General features: G+C 51.8%; 1 protein-coding gene across 1 annotated transcript; it reads left to right on the top strand.

Moving 5' to 3' along the window:
* The first annotated feature begins 376 nt into the window (after nt 1-376).
* Nucleotides 377-11,971, top strand: LOC129478453 (small ribosomal subunit protein uS3-like). Its single transcript, XM_055270041.1, has 6 exons — nt 377-604; nt 1,916-1,937; nt 4,910-4,976; nt 7,794-7,950; nt 8,196-8,212; nt 11,093-11,971. Exons 1-6 carry the CDS (start codon nt 377-379, stop codon nt 11,877-11,879), a joined length of 1,278 nt encoding a protein of 425 aa, XP_055126016.1. The 3' UTR covers nt 11,880-11,971.
* The last annotated feature ends 257 nt before the right edge of the window (nt 11,972-12,228 follow it).

Here is a 12,228-nt window from a genome sequence, read left to right as displayed (position 1 = left end):
GACCTCTGGTTGGCCACTGCCCTGGGCCCAGATCCCACCTCTGTGCCCAGCACCTGACCACCCATGCTTTCTTCTTCAGCCACTGTGGAGCAGCTCACATTTCTTGACTTATCTCCTATTTGAATCAGGGAGGGGGCTGTTTCCGTGAACTCTCCTTTCCGTAAGACCAACAATGCTTCAAAAAATATGCTCATCCAGGGCCAGGTGTAGGGAGCAAGTGTGTCCCTTAGGGCTCCCACACTCGTGACTCAAAAGCTGAGGCCCCCCAAGCACTGGAACCTGAGCCACTCATGTGCAGCTCCAAGCCCGTGCCCCTCTGCCGTTTCCCAGCTTCTCACTGTTGGGTGACTCTGCCATGACACCTCAGGGGCTGGCGATGTGTCGGGAGCTGTTTCCCCCCAAGCTGAGTGGCATGGCTGGCTTTGTTTCTAGAGTCCTCCTGGTCCCCCTCAAAAGCTTCCCTGCACCAGCCTTGCTGCCAGACCCTCAGGAGCATGTGGTGCTGTGGCCTCTGCGTGACTCGCTGGGCCAAGCCGGCACCACCTTCCCCGTCTGCTGCTTCTGGTTTACCAAGGGCTGGAAAGACAAGGCCCCAGGCTCAAGGGTTTGTGCAAAGGGAAGTGGAGTCTACACAGGGCCTGGCAAGCTCCTCTGTGATCAAGGGGACCTTGGAGAGCATGGCACAGGCTGCTCTTTGCATCTTGCCTTGGCCGTGAGTGGTTCATGAATCCATTTGAAGGCAAGAAAATGTGGCGCCTAAGAATGCACGTGTTGAGGTCAAACAGCCTGGGATCCAACCCTGTTCTTCCGCTTAGGCCAGTGTGACCCTAGACAAGTGATTTCATTCATCTAGGCCTTGGTTTCTTCATCTGTACCATGGGAATAAAACTGTATCTTGTTCTCAGAGTGCTGATGAGGATTGAGTGTAAAGAGACTGGCTATGCCTGCTGTTTATTTATTTATTTACTTATTTATTGAGATAGGGTCTCACTGTGTCACCCAGGCTAGAGTGCAGTGATGCAATCTCGGCTCACTGCAACCTCCACCTCCTGAGCTCAAGTGATCCCCCAATCTCAGCCTCCCAAGTAGCTGGGACCACAGACATGCACCACCATGCCTGGCTAATTTTTTGTATTTTTGGTAGAGATGGGGTTTTCAGGGCAGGTCTCGAACTCCTGAGCTCAAGCAATCCGCCCACCTCGGCCTCCCAAAGTGCTGGGATAACAGGCATGAGGTACCATGCCTGGCCACCTGCTGTTTAATTAGTGCTAAGTGTGTGTATGTGTGAGTGTGTGTGTGTGCGCCCGCGTATATGGCCCACAGAGTTTCAGCGGTACCCACCAGGGCCGGGCTCTATACTAAGCCCTTTACACACACTGCCACATGAAGAAAGAGCTTCCAATATCTATCATTAAGGATGAGAAAATTGAGACTCAGCAAGGCTTACTGACTTTTCCAACATCCAACCCAGCCGCCTGATCTGTCTCCAAATCCTCAACCACCCACTATCAAGCCTGACTCATCAAGTATTGCACGAGGGAAATGGATTTTCTACAAAATAAGAAAACCCAGGCTGCGCAGTGGCTCACACCTGTAATCTCAGCACTTTGGGAGGCCGAGGCGGATGGATCACAAGGTCAGGAGATCGAGACCATCCTGGCCAACGTGGTAAAACCCTGCCTCTACTAAAAATACAAAAATTAGCTGAGCATAGTGGTGCGCGCCTGTAGTCCCAGCTACTCGAAAGGCTGAGGCAGGAGAATCGCTTGAACCCGGGAGGCGGAGGTTGCGGTGAGCTGAGATCGCACCACTGCTCTCCAGCCTGGTGATGGAGCAAGACTCCATCTCAAAAAAAAAAAAAAAAGAAAACCTGAGCCTTCAGGCCTGCATTCTGGCTCGTTTATTCCTTCACCAGCTGGAGCCCTCCCCCGTGGCAGGTGCTGGCTGAGCCTGGGGAGAGCAGGCCACACAGGGGAAGGTGCTTTGAGACCCTCCCCAGAAGAATCCTCCAGCCTGTGGCTAAACCCCCAGCCACCTTCACCAGCCACATCCAGGCTCCTGGGAGCAAACATGAGCTCTCTTGGCTTCCTAAGAACCAGTTGTCCCTGTCCCCACCCACCCTCACCCCAGCAGGGGGTCCCCTCCTGAGACATTCTAGTCCTGAGGGCGGCCAAGCCGGCCCAGTGGTGTTTTCTCAAGCTGCCTGAAGAAACAAGTCCAGCATCTGGCCTTCCTGCTGTGATAATCCTCTTCCTGCCCCTGCACCCCCTCCCCACTTAGCCGGAAAGCGGCACGCTTTCTCTTCCCCTCCTTACAAGGGAGGCCTGGGCTGGAATGTGTCCCTTGATAACGGGGCTCTTGAGGGGCTTGGCATAGAATGGGCTGCCTGCTGTGGGCTCTCAGACACATGTGGGGCTGACTGATAACGGCCCTGCCGGCTTTCTGCGCTGAGGCCCCATTTGACAAGCTGTGGGCAGGATTTGAAGAGGGGTCGGTGTTCACAGAGTTCCTTGGAATCCATCAGATGTGCAGGGAGCGGGCCAGGCACAGTGGCTCACGCCTGTAATCCCAGCACTTTGGGAGGCTGAGGTGGCTGGATTACCTGAGGTCATGAGTTCAAGACCAGCCTGGCCAACATAGTGAAACCTCATCTCTACTAAAAATATAAAAAGTTGCTAGGTGTGGTGGTGCACGCCTGTAGTCCCAGCTGCTCGGGAGGCTGAGGCGGGAGAATTGCTTGAACCCAGGAGGTGGAGGTTGCAGTGAGCCGAGATCACGCCACTGCACTCCAGCCTGGCGACAGAGCGAGACTCCACCTCAAGAAAAAAAAAATTGTTCAGGGAGCACAGCCTTGGGCGGACCCTGTGTGTGCATGGGGGTGGGAGGGAGGGGAGGGAGACCCAGTCACTGTCCCCAGGGGCTCACAGTGTAAGGGCCCCTGGGGTCAAGGACTTGAAAACAGGAATTCGCTAGGTACAAAGTTGGTTTTCTGTTTTGTTTTGTTTAATTTTTTTTTGTTTTTCAGAAAGGATCTCACTCTGTCACCCAGGCAGGAGTGCAGTGACACAATCATGGCTCACTGCAGCCTCTACTTCCTGGGCTCAAGCGATCCTCCTGCCTCAGCCTCCAGGGTAGCTGGAACTATAGGCATGCACCACCATGCCTGACTAATTTATTAATTTTTTATAGAGACGGGGATTCTCACGTACCCAGGCTTGTCTCAAACTCCTGGGCTCAAGTGATCCTCCCACCTCAGCCTCCCAAAGTACTGGGATTACAGGCATAGGCCAGTGCACCCAGACTGAAGTTATTTTATTCACCCATTAATTGCGTCGACAAATCCTACAGATGTCACACTGAATGAATGAGTCTAGAATGAAGGTTAAGAATCAGGGCTCAGATATCAGCCAGGCCCAGATTCGAGGATCCATTACTTAGTGGCAGGTGACTTGCCGTGTGAGACTCCATTTCCTCATCTGTAAAATGAGGAGAACTGGCCAGCCGGGCGCGGTGACTCACGCCTGTAATCCCAGCACTTTGGGAGGCTGAGGTGGGCGGATCACCTGAGGTCAGGAGTTTGAGACCAGCCTGACCAACATGGTGAAATCCCATCTCTACTAAAAATACAAAAATTAGCCGGGCATGGTGGCAGGCGCCTGTAGTCTCAGCTACTTGGGAGGCTGAGGCAGGAGAATCGCTTGAACCCGGGAGGCGGAGGTTGCAGTGGGTCCACTGAACTCCAGCCTGGGCGACAAGAGCGAAACTCCATCTAAAAAATAATAGAGAACTAGGTACCTTTCTCAAAGGCACCTCATGAGGATTTGGGGAGATGGCACACATATTGCATGAAAAATGGGCTTGAGGCCTGGGAAGCCCTCAGTAAATGTTTTGTTTTTGTTTTTGTTTTTTTTAGATGGTGTCTTTCTCTGTCACTCAAGCTGGAGTGCGATGGTGTGATCTCAGCTCACTGCAACTTCTGCCTGCTGGGTTCAAGTGATTCTCCTGCCTTAGCCTCCCAAGTAGCTGAGATTACAGGCCCCCACCAGCATGCCCAACTCATTTTTGCACTTTTAGTAGCGACGGGGTTTCACTATGCTGGCCAGGCTGGTCTCAAACTCCTGACCTCAAGTGATCCACCTACCTCGGCCTTCCAAAGTCCCGGAATTATAGGCACAAGCCACCACGCCCGGCATGTAAATGTGTTTTTTTTTAATTAATTAATTAATTTATTTATTTTTGAGACAGAGTCTCACTCTGTTGCCCAGGCTGGAGTGCAGTGGTGCAGTCTCCAGTCTCGGCTCACTGCAACCTCTGCCTCCCAGGTTTAAGCAATTCTCCTGCCTCAGCCTCCCAAGTAGCTGAGACTACAGGCACGTGCCACCATGCCCGGCTAATTTTTTGTATTTTTAGTAGAGATGGGGTTTCACCGTGTTAGCCAGGATGATCTCAATCTCCTGACCTCATGATCCGCCCGCCTCGGCCTCCCAAAGTGCTGGGATTACAGGCATGAGCCACCACACCTAGCCCTGTAAATGGTTTTTAAACCATGACACTGGCTCCCAGTGCTTTGGGAGGCCAACGAGGAAGGATCCCTTGAGCCCAGTAGTTCAAGACAAGACTGGGCAACAGAGCAAGACCCTGTCTCAAAAATGAAAACAAAAACAAAACACAAAAACCATGACTGCTGGAATCCCAAGGGCCCAGAGATGAAGAAGTGCTCTCCCCTCCACCTGCCTCTGCAGGGCTGTGTGTGGGTTGGGAGTAGCCATGAGGGCAGTGTCTGGGGACACAGGGCAGCTTCCTGGAACCTGGGCTGGGAAGGGGGTGCAAGGGGCAGAGCTGGGAGCAGGGGAGCCTCTCCCCTGGGGCCCCGGGCTTTTGTGCATGTGCCTCATTCCGTCCTCTGCAGACCGGCCCCCTCTGCTGTCATGGCTGCCCCTCATGGATCCCTCACCCCAAATCCAGTTTCTCTTCCAGTTAGGCAGGGCCCACCCCATGTGACCAGAGTCTCCCAGACCCGATTCCAAATGGCCAGGAGAGCTCAAACCCAGGCCCAGCTTGTGTCCAGCCCTGGCCGAGCCCACTCAGCTGAGGCTGCTGGCAGGGGCCTGTGGGTGCAGGCAGTGAGCTCTGTAAGAGAGGGGCTGGGCTACCCCTTGCTTAGGACCCCAGCCTCCAGGCCAGGGCCCATGTGCAGCAGGCCCTCAAAAAAGCATTTTCCAGGCCAGGCACGGTGGTTCATGCCTGTAATTTCAGCACTTGGTAGGCTGAGGCAGGAGGATCACCTGAGGTCAGGAGTTTGAGAACAGCCTGGCAACATAGTGAAACCCCGTCTTTACTAAAAATATAAAAATGAGCTGGGCATGGTGGTGGGCGCCTGTAATTCCAGCTGAGGCAGAAGAATGGCTTGAACTCGGGAGACAGAGGTCACAGTGAGCTGAGATCACGCCACTGCACTCCAGCCTGGGCAACAGAGTGAGATTCCGTCTCAAAAAAAAAAAAAGCATCTTCTAGAAGGACAACTCTTGCTTCTTAGCCCTTTGCATACATCAAACCATTTAGGAACACTGTCTAATTACAGCCAGGGCAGGACAGTTCTTGTCTCCATTTCACAGTCTGGGGGAGTGCTTTACCCCAGGCCACGTGGCAACTCAGGCCTTCAAGGCCCCAGCCAGGGGTGGGCAGTGCCGGTGGGAGGGAGGGGGTGCCTGGGGAGTTAAGAATATCCCTGCAGTGCTCAGCCTCTGGGTCTTGTGATGCCGAAACTCAAGAGCCCCCTGACTCAGCAGGATATTAATAAGCCTGGCTGGTTCCCAGGGGGCCAGCTCTGCCAGGGGCTGGAAAAGAAGGACTCCCAGCCCTGCGGTCCGGATCCCCCTCCCCATGGCAACACAGCCCCACCCCTACTCCTTCTCCAGGTGCCCCCTAGCAGCCCCACAGCCCAGAGTCTCCCAGAACAAATTAATGTAGGGGAGCCCCCCAACCCTCTGCTGAGCACATTGGGCAAATCTCACTGAGCTGAAGGGACCCTTCCTAGAAGGGATCCAGGAGGAAAGACAGAGCCAAGCAGCCTGGGAGAGGGGAGGGGTTTGAGCAGCCAGCAGTGCGGGCTTTGGGATCGCAGCTGAGTTGCAGCCCTGGTTCTCCCATTTCTAAGGTGCTCACTTGGGACAAATCACTTAACACTAAGCCAGCCTGCCTGCCTGCCTGCCTGCCTGCCTGCCTGCCTGCCTGCCTTCCTTCCTTCCTTCCTTCCTTCCTTCCTTCCTTCCTTCCTTCCTTCCTTCCTTCCTCCTTTTCTTCTTCTTCCCTCCCTCCCTCCCTTTCTCTCTCTCTCTCTTTCTTTCTTTTTGAAACAAGGTCTCACTCTGCCACCCAGGCTGGAACATAGTGGCACAATCATAGCTCACTGCAGCCTTGACCTCCTGGGCTCAAGCAATCCTCCCACATCAGCCTCCTGAGTAGCTGGGACTACAGGCCTGTGCCACCACACCCAGCTAATATTTGTATTTATTTTTGTAGACACGGGGGTCTCACTGTGTTGCCGAGGCTGGCCTCAACTCCTGTGCTGAAGCCATCCTCTGGCCTCAGCCTCCCAAAGTGCTGGGACCACAGGCATGTGCCACACACCGCTCGGCCTGAGCCTTGGTTTATTTTCTTTTCTTTCTTTTCTTTTTTTTTTTTTTTTTTTTTTTTTGAGACAGAGTCTCTCTCTTTCACCCAGGCTGGAGTGCAGTGGGTGGCGCAATCTCGGCTCACTGCAAGCTCCACCTCCCAGGTTCACACCATTCTCCTGCCTCAGCCTCCCGAGTAGCTGGGACTACAGGAGCCTGCCACTACGCCCGGCTAATTTTTTGTATTTGTTAGTAGAGACGGGGTTTCACTGTGTTAGCCAGGATGGTCTCGATCTCCTGACCTCGTGATCCGCCTGCCTTGGCCTCCCAGAGTACTGGGATTACAGGTGTGAGCCACCCGTGCCCAGCCTTTTTTTTTTTTTTTTTTTTTTTTGAGACAGAGTCTTGCTCTGTCGCCCAGGCTGGAGTGTAGTGGCTCGATCTTGGCTCACTGCAACGTCTGCCTCCCGGGTTCAAACGATTCTTATGCCTCAGCCTTCCAAGTACAGATGGGGTTTCTCTCTATTTTTAGTAGAGACGGGGTTTCACCATGTTGGCCAGGCTGGTCCTTGATTTCTTAATGTGTAAAGTGGGGATGGTAATGGTACTTCATTTTTGGTTTTGCTATGAGGACCCAATGAGGCGGTTGTCCCGAAGGGCGAGTCTTGGGAGCCCTCGCTGTCCAGGCTGGTCTCAGTGGACCTGGCTGTCAGGGCCACTCTCGGCTGAGTTTCTGTCCTACAGCGACCTCTAGTGGGAAAATGTGGTCATTGCAGGAGCATCCAACTCAGGTGGCCAGGGAGCTTTCCTATTCCAAATTGGAGTCCAAAATGTGCCCTTTCTGATCAAGTTAAATTCATGGCCCGTATTACATATGCACCAGCATGGTACGGCGAAGGAGGACAAAGAGAAAGGAGACCCACTCCCTTCCCTTTGGAAGCCCAAAAGACAGCACTGGCTGGTTTGGGCATCAATGTGACAGTCAAGTCTGGGTCCTGGTCCTGCCCTCTCCCGCCTGCACAAGCCACACCCTCCCTGAGCTCCAGAGTCCTCCTCTGTAAACAGGATCACAAAACCTTCCGTGGTAAGAGCTACAGAGAGGAACTAGGAAGAGCCAGCAGGAGGCTTGTGTTTGAGATGCAGTGGCCAGGGAGCCTGCCTTTGAGGAAACACCTGCAGCAGTGAGGGAGAGATCTTTGCAGAGAGCTGGGAGGCCAGCGAAGGCCTGTGCCAGTTCAAGGAAGAGCGAGAGGTCAGTGGGGTCAGCGCGGAGCGATGGGGGCCGGAGGAGATGAGCGGAGAGGGGCTGCGTGTCATGATCAGTGCAGTAGGACGCGTAATGAAGGGCCCTGGCCCAGGTGGCCAGGGAGGCCTCCCAGAGAAAGGGGTGTCCAAGCTGCGGATGGCAGAGGGATGGGAGAGCTCAGAAGACCTGATCCCAGTGTGGCCCCAACACTAACACCCTCTGTGGTCTAAGATCAGCCCACATCTCCTGGGCTCAGTTCCCTCATCTGCAACATGAGGGAGCTGGCCTAGCTGCAGCCCCTCTTTCTCTAATCTGACACCTGCCGCTGGGGCCAGGGCTCCAGCCTGACTGGGTAATGCACAGGGACCCCCAGCTAGCTCAGGGTAGGGGGCGTTCGTGAAAGGTCCTCACACCCTCCAGTCCAGGTTTTTGCATCCCCTGGGCCTCAGCTGGATGTGTGAGTGGAGTAGGGGCAGCATCAGATCTTTTGCCCTGAGGAAGGCCTGCAGCAAAGGCCCCAGGATCTGAGAGCTTGCTGTGCTCGCTGCTACCGAGTTGTCTTTGCTTACAGGCTGTTAAGGAGTGAACTGTGTCTCCCCCCAAAAAAATATGTTGATGTTCTAACCTCCAGTCCCTCAGTATGTGACCTCATGTGGTCTTTACCGAGATAACCAGGTTAAGATGAGGTCGTCGGGGGTGAGACCCTAATCCAATATGACGGGTGTCCTTATAAAAAGGGGAAATGTGGCCCGGTGCCATGGCTCAAGCCTGTAATCCCGACACTTTAGGAGGCTGAATTGGGAGGAGCCCAGGAGTTTGAGATCAGCCTGAGCAACATAGGAAGACTCTGTCTCAATAACAACAAAAAATTAGCCGGGTGTGGTGGCACCACATGCCATGGTCCCAGACACTCCGAAGGCTGAGGCAGGAGGATCACTTCAGCCCAGGAGTTTGAGGCTGCAGTGAGCTAGGATCACACCACTGCACACCAGCCTGGGCGACAGAGTAAGACTCCATCTCAAAAATATGAAATTAAAATCAAAAAGAGGGGGGCAGGCATATTGGCTCATGCCTGTAATCCCAGCACTTTGGAAGGCCAAGGCAAGTGGATCACTTGAGGTCAGGAGTTCGAGACCAGCCTGGCCAACATGGTGAAATCTTGTCTCTACTAAAAATATAAAAATTAGCCAGGCATGGTGGTGCATGCCTGTAATCTCAGTTACTTGGGAAGCTGAGGCAGAAGAATCACTTGAACCTGGGAGGCAGAGGTTGCAGTGAGCCAAGATCATGCCACTGCACTCCAGCTTGGGCAACAGAGCAAGACTCTGTCTCAAAATAAATAAAAAAAAAATAGGAGAAATGGCCACACAGAGAAGACATGCAGAGGGAAAGAGGGAAAGCAACATTAACACACAGACAGAAGGCCGGGTGCAGTGGCTCACGCCTGTAATCCCAGCACTTTGGGAGGCTGAGGTGGGTGGATCACCTGAGCCCAGGAGTTTGAGCCCAGCCTGGGCAACATAGTGAAACTCCATCTCTACTAAATACAAAAATTAGCCAGGCATGGTGGCACACACCTGTAATCCCAGCTACTTGGGAGGCTGAGGCAGGAGAATTGCTTGAACCTGGGAGGCGGAGGTTACAGTGAGCTGTAATCGCACCACTGCACTCCAGCCTGGGTGACAGAGCTCTGTCTCAAAAAAAAAAAAAAAAAGACACAGGGAGAAGATAGGCTGTGAAGAGGGAGGACAGGAGTGACTCTGCCACACTCCAAGGAACACTGGAGGCTGCTGGAGGCTGCAGGGGGACCTGGGAGGGAGGATTCCCAGCGCCTTCAGACGCAGCGTGGCCCTTTCCACGCTCTCACTTTGGACCTCAGGACTCCAGAACTTTGAGGCAGAACATTTCTGTGTTCTAAGCCACCAGTTTGTGACATTTTGTTACCGCAGCCCTGAGAAACTACGCCACAGCTCTTCCAGTGTGCCAAAGACAGGAAGGATACCCCAAAATTCATAAGTTCATGTTGATATTTCTTTTTTTAACACTTTATTTATTTATGTTTTTATTTTTTTAATTATACATTAAGTTCTAGGGTACGTGTGCACAACATGCAGGTTTGTTACATGTGTATACATGTGTCATGTTGGTTTGCTGCACCCATTAACTCATCATTTACATTAGGTATTTCTCTTAATGCTATCCCTCCCCCCTCCCCCCACACGACAACAGGCCCCGGTGTGTGATGTTCCCCGCCCTGTGTCCAAGTGTTCTCATTGTTCAATTCCCACCTATGAGTGAGAACATGCGGTGTTTGGTTTTCTGTCCTTGCAATAGTTTGCTTAGAATGATGGTTTCCAGCCTCATCCATGTCCCTGCAAAGGACATGAACTCACCCTTTCTTATGGCTGCAGAGTATTCCATGGTGTGTATGTGCCACATTTTCTTAATCCAGTCTATCATTGATGGACATTTGGGTTGGTTCCAAGTCTTTGCTATTGTGAATATTGCCACAATAAACATACGTGTGTATATGTCTTTATATTAGCATGATTTATAATCCTTTGGGTATATACCCATTAATGGGATCGCTGGGTCAAATGGTATTTCTAGTTCTAGATCCTTGAGGAATCGCCACACTGTCTTCCACAATGGTTGAACTAGTTTACAGTCCCACCAACAGTGTAAAAGTGTTCCTATTTCTCCACACCCACTCCAGCACCTGTTGTTTCCTGACTTTTTAATGATCGCCGTTCTAACTGGTGTGAGATGGTATCTCATTGTGGTTTTGATTTGCATTTCTCTGATGGCCAGTGATGATGAGCATTTTTCATGTGTCTGTTGGCTGCATAAATGTCTTCTTTTGAGAAGTGTCTGTTCATATCCTTCATCCACTTTTTGATGGGGTTGTTTGATTTTTTTCTTGTAAATTTGTTTAAGTTCTTTGTAGATTCTGGATGTTAGCCCTTTGTCAGATGGGTAGATTGCAAAAATTTTCTCCCATTCTGTAGGTTGCCTGTTCACTCTGATGGTAGTTTCTTTTGCTGTGCAGAAGCTCTTTAGTTTAATTAGATCCCATTTGTCTATTTTGGCTTTTGTTGCCATTGCTTTTGGTGTTTTAGTGATGAAGTCCTTGCCAATGCCTATGTCCTGAATGGTATTGCCTAGGTTTTCTTCTAGGGTTTTTATGGTTTTAGGTTTAACATTTAAGTCTTTAATCCGCCTTTCCTTTCAGCGGAGCGCGGCGGCAAGATGCCGTGCAAATTTCCAAGGAGAGGAAGTTTGTCGCTGATGGCATCTTCAAAGCTGAACTGAATGAGTTTCTTACTCGGGAGCTGGCTGAAGATGGCTACTCTGGAGTTGAGGTGCGAGTTACACCAACCAGGACAGAAATCATTATCTTAGCCACCAGAACACAGAATGTTCTTGGTGAGAAGGGCCGGCGGATTCGGGAACTGACTGCTGTAGTTCAGAAGAGGTTTGGCTTTCCAGAGGGCAGTGTAGAGGCTACATTGGAAGAAGAAATGTCTTGGGCCACACTACTGCTTTATGCTGAAAAGGTGGCCACTAGAGGTCTGTGTGCCATTGCCCAGGCAGAGTCTCTGCGTTACAAACTCCTAGGAGGGCTTGCTGTGCGGAGGGCCTGCTATGGTGTGCTGCGGTTCATCATGGAGAGTGGGGCCAAAGGCTGCGAGGTCATGGTGTCTGGGAAACTCCGAGGACAGAGGGCTAAATCCACGAAGTTTGTGGATGGCCTGATGATTCACAGCGGAGACCCTGTTAACTACTACGTTGATACTGCTGTGCGCCACGTGTTGCTCAGACAGGGTGTGCTGGGCATCAAGGTGAAGATCATGCTGCCCTGGGACCCAACTGGTAAGATTGGCCCTAAGAAGCCCCTGCCTGACCACGTGAGCATCGTGGAACCCAAAGATGAGATACTGCCCACCACCCCCATCTCAGAACAGAAGGATGGGAAGCCAGAGCCACCTGCCATTCCCCAGCCAGTCCCCACAGCATAACAGGGTCTCCTTGGCAGCTGTGTTCTGGAGTCTGGATGTTGCTCTGTAAAGACCTTTAATAAAATCTTGTACAAAGACAAAAAAAAAAAAAAGTCTTTAATCCTTCTTGAATTAATTTTTGTATAAGGTGTAAGGAAGGGATCCAGTTTCAGCTTTCTACATATGGCTAGCCAGTTTTCCCAGCACCATTTATTAAATAGGGAATTATTTCCCCATTTCTTGTTTTTGTCAGGTTTGTCAAAGATCAGATGGTTGTAGATGTGTGGTATTATTTCTGAGGGCTCTGTTCTGTTCCATTGGTCTATATCTCTGTTTTGGTACCAGTACCATGCTGTTTTGGTTACTGTAG

Source organism: Symphalangus syndactylus, chromosome 3 (assembly GCF_028878055.3).
Source record: "Symphalangus syndactylus isolate Jambi chromosome 3, NHGRI_mSymSyn1-v2.1_pri, whole genome shotgun sequence".
Lineage (NCBI taxonomy): Eukaryota > Metazoa > Chordata > Mammalia > Primates > Hylobatidae > Symphalangus > Symphalangus syndactylus.
The sequence above is the reverse complement of the archived record's forward strand: the minus strand, read 5'-3'. Positions and strand labels throughout refer to the sequence as shown.

Coding starts and splice junctions, on each gene's coding strand:
- LOC129478453 (XM_055270041.1), top strand. CDS start 377: ATGTGTCGGGAGCTGTTTCCCCCCAAGCTGAGTGGCATGGCTGGCTTT. Junction 1,938..4,909: donor GGAGCCCTCCCCCGTGGCAG/GTGCTGGCTGAG, acceptor CGTCCTCTGCAG/ACCGGCCCCCTCTGCTGTCA. Junction 4,977..7,793: donor CAAATCCAGTTTCTCTTCCA/GTTAGGCAGGGC, acceptor AAACACCTGCAG/CAGTGAGGGAGAGATCTTTG.